A 9898-nucleotide genomic window follows, 5' to 3' on the forward strand; every position below is an offset into this window, starting at 1 on the left:
CTTAAAAAAACAAAAAAGAAAAAAGAAAAAAAAAAAAAAAGAACACCTACAGGATCAGCTTTTACTGATTTATCTCTCCTTTTGTGCATGTTTCTGAACTCTACACTCTTTCAGTCCTTGAAATTGAAATGTAGAAAAAATGTTTCCATGCTTTCATAAAATTATTTTAAACAAAAATTTTAATTATGGCTGCTTCCCAAGTAATATTTGTAAGCTGCAGAGACTGATAATGAACTAGCATTCTACTTTCATCAACTTCTAAAGGCTGTCTCGGTGCTTCAAATAGACACACAATCTATATTAAAGCCTCTTCTGAAATACATGCTTCTGTTATTACCTAAACAGATCAGTTATTATTATAAAAGTAACAAGGCTTCTGTACGTTTCACCTTAATTATGCTTGTCCTTAAAAATATGAATACTGTAAGACTTTTGTTTTCTCCCCATACATTGTACTAAAACCACCTCTTTCTTTAAAAAGTTAAAATTATTACACTGTTCAGAAAACTTGAAAACTATTCAAGGGTGAGCGGAAGCCTGGTTGATACCAGCTTGGCCTAAACCACCATAACTCCTGAATTCTAGTCACTTAGTTCATCATCCTAGGAAAATATACATTTTAAATCTATGTGTTTTGGTTAACTGCTGAATGACAGGACAACATTTAAGCATAATGTTGAACTTCATAGCAATGCATAATCTTGGTACTTCCAGCAGAACTAATGAAGTATTTAAACAGTTTTCATCTTTCTTAGACCACATATCGTGTAGGACTTGAGAAAAGATCAGAATTTCACCTCCAATTTTGCAGGTCCACACCTGCATATCAATATAAGCAGCATCAGATAGATAGATACAAAAGAAGATATGCCACCAGAAACTGGTGGTGAAGAAACTAGCAAAGTTTAGCTTTGGGTTTTTTTTCTAAAAGAAACTTGTAACTTATACCACAATTTATAGAACCACAAAAGTTTTTCACCCAGAGGGTGATTGAAGCAGTGGAACAGGTTCCACAGGGAAGTAGTTATAGCACCAAAACTGAATGAGGTCAAGAAGCATTTGGATGACACTCTCAGGCCCATGGTGTGATTGCTGGGTTGCCCTACATTGGGACAGGAGCTGGACTTTCAGGTCCCTTCCAACTTCACAGTCTGTGATTCTAACTGATAGAGATTTAACCAGTATATTAAAAATTCAAAAGCTTTCCACTAGAAACTATAACATACAATTTTATTTTCTATTGTTTTCTAAATAATTGATTTAAACACTCATCTGAGATACATCCCAGTAGAACAGTGACTTCTCCCTCATGGAACAGTCCATCACATCTGAGAAGTGCAGTTATCCACAGTGCTATCAAACCGTGTAAAATAATCACCTTTTGATCACCTGATAGTAAACTAAATTTTGCTCTGACAAACTAATCTTTGAAAGAAGTTGGGAGGTTGGTTGCTTAAATGATTAATTTTAGTTCATCATATTAATTTCTATTGATAAACGCACACGTACATCTTCTCCAGTGTGCATTTAGCCACACATCTTCCAGTATTCAAGACTCAACAATTAAGAAATTAAAACCCAACAGTCACAAATTTTAAAAGACAAAAATCCAGTTGACACATTCCAGAAAGACAGAGATCACTACAAACCTCACCAAGTTCTTGTATACCTGCAAGATGTTTGCCTGTAGATACATACCTTCAAAAATACACCAAATCACATACATTGCTTATTGAATTTCACTTCCCAAAAATGACAAAGACTACCTGTGGCAGATGTCAAGCAATTTCATTACATATACTAGTGCAAGGCACCCTTATGCAATTATAAGGACTGTAAGACACCTAAAGGGAAGAGCCAAAATCAGTTATCTGTAACCAGGACAAGAAATCTGTTGTTTGGCAAGCAACTTCCAAATGGGTATTTCTTATAGACTGTAGCTTAATAATTACTTGGCTATACTGTAAAGTGAAAAGCATTAATTGCTTGCAGCCATTAAATTCAACAATAAAGAACGCAGTATTAAAATTCATTACACAGATTAATAGTCAAAAGTCTTACTTTGCATCAGAATGTTATGCTTACATGGTCTTTGAATCCAACAACCCATCATAAACTTACTTTTGTATTACATTCTGCAAGCTGAGCATCATCCCCAATTCACTTTTCATCTTTTCTCTGTTGGCACGGCACTCTGCCAGGTAGCGCAGAGCCTGAAAGAGAGAGGACCACAGCAAATCAGCAATAGGCCCAGGACATTATCATTCTTTTTTATTATTGCACATCTGCAAAACATTCACAATGTGAGTTCCAGTAAGAAGATAAATAATATCATCACCTACTGTGAACATTAGAAAAATTATTTTATTCTTACAAATACATAGAAAGCATAGAATAACTAATCTAGGAGAAAAAGTTGAGGGACAGAGTGGTTGGAGAGCAGCCAGACAGAGAGGGACCTGGGAGTTTGGATTGACAGGAAGCTGAACAGGAGCCAGCAGTGTGCCCAGGTGGCCAAGAAGGCCAATGGCATCCTGGCCTGGATCAGGAACAGCATGGCCAGCAGGTCCAAGGAAGTGATTCTGCCCCTGTACTCAGCCCTGGTGAGGCCACACCTTGAGTACTGTGTCCAGTTCTGGGCCCCTCAGTTTAGGAAGGAGATTGAGGTGCTGCAGCAGGTCCAAAGGAGGGCAACCAGGCTGGTGAAGGGACTCGAGCACAGACCCTGTGAGGAGAGGCTGAGGGAGCTGGGGATGTTCAGCCTGGAGAAGAGGAGGCTCAGGGGAGACCTCATCACTCCCTACAACTCCCTGAAAGGAGGGTGTAGCCAGGGGGGGGTTGGTCTCTTTTCCCAGGCAACTCTCAGCAAGACAAGAGGGCATGGTTTTAAGTTGTGCCAGGGCAGGTTTAGGTTGGACATTAGAAAGAATTTCTTTACAGAGAGGGTGATCAGACATTGGAATGGGCTGCCCAGGGAAGTAGTGGATTATCCATCCCTGGAGATATTTAAAAAGAGACTGGATGTGGCACTCAGTGCCATGGTCTGGTAACTGCAGCGGTAGTGGATCGAGGGTTGGACTTGATGATCTCTGAGGTCCCTTCCAACCCAGCCAATTCTATGATTCTATGACTGGGTTTGTTTACAGGAGCTAAGAGAATCTAAGGGACAATATAATAGCTGTCTGCAGCTATTCAAAAAGCCTTTACAAAGATGACTAAGCCAAACTTGCCTATACAGCAGCAGACAATATAACAAACATGAACAGCCACAAACTGCAGCTTGGGAAGTTCAGACCAGGTATTACAGGATGTTTTTACTATGAAGGTAGCTCAGCATCAGAAGAGATGACCTAGTTGGGACTGCAGAATCAACGAGACAAAGCCACAACTGACCTGAGTGTTGATGACAGTCCCAGTTCAAGCTGTAAGTTGAAGTGGACTACTTCCATTAGTCCCTTTCAACAAACATTTATGTGATCTGAAATCTAATACACTATGCTTCTAGTATAATGTAAATCAAATCTATAGGCTCCAACCATACTGAAAAACTTACCACCACCAAGTTCTACTGTCCACAGACAGAAGTCTACCACATTTACAAGTTTCTGAAGACTAATTGCAATATTTACCATTCTAAGCACAATTACTCCAAGCAGCAGCAAGCTGCTTAGGTTATTGTTACCTAAACAGGGAATTTACAGTTATTTGTTGTCCAAAGTTTTGTTTACTTGACTTTAAAGGCAGACTCCTTGCACAACCTCACATTGCTGATCCAAGTCAGCAACTGTGTATTTGCATGATCCTCCTAACATAATACTCTTCCAGTTAAAGTGTCAGTCCTTCTTTTCATCCCTGTATCGTTAGAGCTGACAAAGTTTTCTTAGGACTTTCCCAAGGTGTACTGTACATTGTGCTTTGATCAGTGTTTTATTGATGTAGGTAAAAGAACTGCACTAGCAAAATCCTGTAATACATGAATAGAATGAGTTATAAAACATGTTTTGTGATAGCAAGGTTTAGAAGTGAACCAACTCTTTAAATATAGCCATATAATAGCTATGCTGCTCAATAACTGCTTTAAAAATAACATGCTCTTAAATCCCTTCAGAGATTGAGAACTAATTATCTGGGGTTTCTTTAACTCATCTTCAGCACATATTAGGTAAAATTCAGAACTGCCTTTTAAGAAAGCTTGGCTACTGCCTGGCAAGATAAACTCTAAATGTGATTTTTGCAATTTTCTGATATGGACCAGTACCAATAATTGCAGTTTATAGATGGTTTATATGCATTTATTTACTTACTCCCCAGCTACAAGAAAATATCCGAATGACAGATCTGAACTACCAACTTCCATGCAAGACAAGTGGAAAAATTCTCAGTTTTACTACTTTCTGTTCAGGCAACTCAGTAAGTAATCAATGTGGCTGGCCAAAGAAAAACCCTTTCTCCCCACAGCTACTATTTGAATCAAAATGTAGGTAGTCTCTTTTCCATCTGTTACATGCTCTTCAGACACAAATGTAACTTCCACTAAAATAAGACCAAAGAAAAAGTTACCAGCGCGACTTAAATGATCTGACCTTTTAAACACCACAAGTCCTATTCCTTCTGCCCCTCCCCCAGGAGATGCAGAGGTCAGCACCTTCAAAGTAAGGCAATCTATGCTGATTAAATCGTTGTCTACTGAAGCCACAAGGAAGATGACTACTTGGGACTTTGGCTCAGCCTCTGTTCAGCAAAACATGGTAGATCTAAGTAATTTCACAAGTAATTTCATCATAATCAACAGGACTTGAATATAAAAAGAACACAGTTGTCACACTTAATAAAAAAAGACACCTTTGATATTTTAGAATTGAAATGTTAATGTAGTTTCTTAACTTCAGAGTCCTCTTTTTGAAAATTTTAGTCCAAATTAAAAAAGAAAAAAGTAGTTTTGCTTTCTAGTTTAATTTTTATTTAAAATTTGCAAAACTTTTAGCATTTGAAGTGTAATGTAATGCAACAATATGCCATTCCTAGAATCAAAACTAGAGAAAACTACAGAAAAATACATATCTTGATTGGACAGAAGAAAAGACCTAGCTGAAACTGCATATGGGAAGGAAAACACCCTCCCTGAAAGATTCCACAATATATCAAAACAGTTAAATATAGAACTACTGCAATTCATACAAATAAATCATAATTTCAGCTATGGGAATTGCAGAATAATACAGTAAGAAATTGTAAGCCAGTGCTGCACATCCTTTTATTATGTGAAATGTAATGGAAAATAATTACATTTAACAACTCCTGTTCAAACGAAAGTAACTTTTTGACCAAAGTGATAGCTAGAAAAAAAAAAAAAGACCTTTCAAATTGAAAATTTAAGAATAAAAAGATACCAGCAAGGATATTAAAAACTACAAGATTTAAGAGGTTCAAGAACTCATGAACTACAAGGAGTAGCAGACAAAAGCATGTTTCCACAGTAAACTGATCCATTTCTGCCTGCTGCCAGGGGTTCTGAGATACAGCCTGGTCTCCTCTGAACCCTGACTCCTAATGCACTTTAACCATAGTTTCTTGCTAAGGGGAACATCACAGCTGCCTCCCATTCCCACCCCACTGGATTAGCCCTGACCAATCTGACAAAGTCAGTCCTTTTAATGTAGATAATTTTTGTAACATGATCACAGACTAATTACTGAACCTTGTGCAGGCAGAGAGACTGTGCAGCCCAAAGAAACAAAGGAACAGAAGTGAGACATCCAAGCAAGATCCTATTTAAGAGCACAACTTAAGAAAATTGCACTGCAAAATAAACCAATGCAATTTATTGCCAAGAGCTGCAACCTCAGCTCAAAGTTCCTCCTGTGGAGAATATTATAGTCTGGTAAAAATATTATGGCACAGCTAACTTAAAAAACAACAAGCAGGACACAGGTCTCCTGGATTAAGGGACCTCATTCCCTGAATCCAGACAAGTATCAGATACACTGAAGTAATTCCAAGAAGCCCACTAACATCCACTATGAAAGTAAAAAAAAAGAAAAATACAGAATTGTGGTACAGATGGTTCTTAATGGTATAAATAAAAATTTATTCTTTTATATACAAGTCAGAGATCTTTATTCTTTACTTTCACATTGTTTAGAATTCAATAATAACAAAGTTTCAGTAACTTCAAATCTTATTAGAGAAACTGAATTAGACTTCTAACAAAATCAGCCTTTTGTTTGCCCTTAGCAAGACAATCAGCCTTTTGTTTTGTTTCTAAGCAAGAAATACATTTTTTAAAGTTAGAATTTAGATGCAGAATGAGAAATTGGGACCTAGTGTTCATGATTTAGAACAAGAAGAAAATGGGAAAAACTGGAAAAAATTTATTAGATACGAACAGATTCTGAGTTGGCATTTTTGGGTTATGAAAGCTTTTGTTTGTTTATTTGTAATACTGAAGGTGGTCACACGTCAGCACAGGGTGCCAGAGAGGTTACAGAATCCCCATCCTTCAAAGTGTTCAAGAATCAAAGTGTTACCACTAAGCCATAATCTGAGTATGCTTAATTCAAGCCTGGGGTTGGACTATATCACCTCCAGAGATAATTTCTAACCTAAACTATCCTATGATTTTTTTAAGTTAGTTGCTTTTATAATATGAGTGTCAAATCACTGTGCACATTTACCAAGCTCCACAACTTCAACTTATGGAAGTGATTTAAAGGCTCTTACCTCCCTCCACAAAAACCTGAAATAGCTGCAGAAAAAATGCATAGTAAATTATTTGCTTCCAAAAAGCATTAATTACCCTGCAATAATATATGATAGCTAATCAATTTCCTGATACACAAGTTTTTTTATTAAACATGCATAATGAGTACCAACATAACATAAATCAAGAATTTATTTTTTACATTTCTACTTGATTAAAGATGTATTACAGTTACAAAACATCCCATGGAAATGAAAGGTATCTCCAGAATACTTACTAGTAAAGCTGAATGAACAACTGGAGGGTTGGGATGGTCCAAAAACAGAATAAGACCTGGCAGGCATCCTTGATCCTGAACAATGGCCCTTCTGTTCAATGGGTCAGCTGCTAGATCTCGGAGCTGGTTAACTACTGAAAGTGCATCTGGTTCCTCACTCATAGTGGAATTCATTTTCCCTGCACCATGCATATGAAATACCTGCTTGGAAAAAAAATAAAGAAAAATCTGCACTAGTAATACCACAACATTTATCAAAACACAGATAAGACAAAAGTACAGAGGCACTGATCTGTTGTAAGTATCAAAGTATAAAAAAACCCCAAAGATTAGGATTCATGGAATTTGGATGGAATTGGTAATGATGTGCACTGCTACATGTATAAACTGGAAATCCAGAACTTCTGATACAGAGAACAGGTAGGTTTAGTTAGTAATATTTTTATTTACTTCCTATATATAATTTCAGACCAGTCAAACTTTATGGGATTGTGTTAGGGTTGTTTTGTTTGTACTACTCAGAAATACTTCCCAGAAATCCATCATTTGCTCACAGTAAGGCACCCTAGAAGCCTATACACATCCTTCTCTATGAAGATGTAAAATCACAAGTGTGTCTTTTCAAAGTACCTTTAACAATAATGAAATTTCACATAAAAATGAGCCAGAAAAGTCAGCAAAAATATTAACACTGCGTCAAGAACAGTGAAAATCTCTTTTAATCTGGATCTATACATCAAACAACCAATGCAATGCCATACTCAAGGACAAAACGGGCTTTAGGGGGTGGGTTTGAGTTGTTTGTTTCTTTTCACTAGTATCCTCTTAGTAAAAAAGCAAGCAAGTCATTCCTTGCTCCAGCTGAAGTCCAAGCCACCATATCAGTTTCAAAGGAGACACATGTTAGCTTGAGAGTATCAGGTTCCAGAGTTATTTAATAATGAATGACTACTTGACAAGCTACAAAAGGCTAAGTTTACTCATAAAAAATACAACATCTTAGTGCAAAAAAAAAAAAAGTTTCTTCAAAAGACTTCTTACATGCCTCAGGAACTACTAAATGCTAGCTGTGGCTTTGCTGTTGCCAGCACCAACTCATGCAAGCAACTTTTCTTAAGGCACTTACTTGTAAATGGTCACATCCTTTTAATAAGGTTTCCCAAACCAATAACATTGCACAAACATTACATTGTTTTCTAACTGAGGAGAGGCCTTTCAGCAACACAAAATAATCATACTCATCAAACCCAACAAACCATAGATTAGCATTTTGGTTATGATAATTTCTGACATTTTCATAAAAAAGAATGCTGCCAATATCCACACCAGTGATCCTTTCTTCAGGGAAGAGAGTGATAATGTAAAAAGTATATGCTGCTGATTAGTCTCCAGGCTATTTTTCTTGACTGTCACAAGTCCAGAAGAGATCAACTGGGAGATATGGCAACAATAAACAATCATTCATATTTGGAAAGCAGATAACCCTAAATTAAAACAAAAAACAAAAAACCTCAAACCAACAAACCCCCTCTCTGTTAAGTCTTTGTAGAGCTGGCAAACGCACTCACTCAAAACTTAAAAAAATCAAGCCAGCTGTGGAGCTGATGCTCACCTCTGACTTGCAGTTCTGCATCCTGAGCACCAGGTCATCCCTACAACTCTCCCCATCCTGATCATGCTTTGCCTTTTTCCTTCTTATCTTCTGAGAAAGCATGAAGCCAAATTTTACCCCCTCCTAGCCCACCAGGACATCCTCATGCCCTCTCCAGAGCCTTCTCTCTCTTTTCTCAACTCAAGGAGAAGAAGAGGCAATTCAAGTCCTTCCCTTTGCCACTACCTATAACAGCCAATTTTAGGAAAACTTAGGAACCCTGGCATCTTTTTCATGAAAACAAAACAAAAAACAAAAAAACCCCAAACAATTAAGCTGTTTTAAAAGTTTTAAGAAGTCACCTACAATTTGAGGCCCTAGCAGAGAACTTATTCGGGTACCGTCTTTGTTTCTCCTCCTCGCAGCTTTACTATAAAAGCTTAACACAGGCAGGGCAGACCTACAGGTCTCCGCTTCCGCTCCGTGCCCTCACCGGGGAGGCCCGGGACAGGCCCCGCCAGAGCTCACACCGCCCCTTGTCAGGCTGAGCCTTCCCAAAGCGCCGGAGCTGTCAGTCCGGCTGCCACAAGGCCCCGGCGCTCAGCTCCCAGGCCTCTCGCCCGTCGGAGGCACGACCCTCCGGCGCTCGGCCGACGGGTGACACGGGAGGGCAAGGGGGAACCTCCGCCAGCCCCGCCACCGCCCCTCCCCTCACCGCCATCCCGCCCGGCCCCAGCGTTCCCGCCCCAAAGCGCGGCCTGCAGCCTTCCCCGGCCCCGTACCGTCGCAGAAGATGAACCAGGCCGGGAAGCTCAGGCCGGGAAGCTCAGCCCCGCGCCCCCATCGCCCGCGGGGGCGGTGTAGCCTGCGGAGGGCACCGGGAGGAGCCCGGGAGGAGGCGGCAGCAGCGCCCGCCGCACACCCACCGCCCGCCGCTCTGACCCCGGCACCACCCACCACGCCGCGACCTGATTGGCCAAAGCCCAGCAGGGCCTTTCCGCCACTCGCAGAGCGCTTTGTTCCTAAGCGAAGCGCGATTGGCTGCCCCGGCCCCCAGAGGGTGCGCCGCTGTGCACGCCGGGAGTTGAAGTTCGGAGGGGGTCGGCGGGCACCTTCTGCCTCTTTCCCCTCAGCAACCGCGGGCGTCATCGCTGGAACTTCGCCTTATTGGAGGGGAGAGGTCACGTGTCCCTGCGCTCACACAGGGCGTGAGGGGCGGGGCGGTCCCACCCGCACCCTCAGTGCCCGGTGGCTGCCGGGTAGGTCGCCGCGCCGCAGCCGCCTGGAGGACAGGCGAGGTCCCGCCTCCCGCGGGCGCCGCCGCGATTGG

At 40.5% G+C, this 9898-nt stretch overlaps 1 protein-coding gene across 1 annotated transcript in view; it reads right to left on the bottom strand.

Moving 5' to 3' along the window:
* Positions 1-9503, bottom strand: part of ARMC1 (armadillo repeat containing 1) — a 31881-nt gene extending 22378 nt beyond the window's left edge. Inside the window, exons 1-3 of the mRNA XM_030445137.1 lie at positions 9351-9503; positions 6978-7178; positions 2122-2213 (exon numbers count right to left, since the gene is read on the bottom strand). Of these exons, the coding sequence (XP_030300997.1) occupies positions 2122-2213; positions 6978-7169 (284 nt within the window). The 5' untranslated portion in view covers positions 7170-7178; positions 9351-9503. The remainder of the gene's footprint in view (positions 1-2121; positions 2214-6977; positions 7179-9350) is intronic.
* Positions 9504-9898: the final 395 nt, after the last annotated feature.

Source organism: Calypte anna, chromosome 2 (genome assembly GCF_003957555.1).
Source record: "Calypte anna isolate BGI_N300 chromosome 2, bCalAnn1_v1.p, whole genome shotgun sequence".
In the NCBI taxonomy this organism is placed as follows: domain Eukaryota; kingdom Metazoa; phylum Chordata; class Aves; order Apodiformes; family Trochilidae; genus Calypte; species Calypte anna.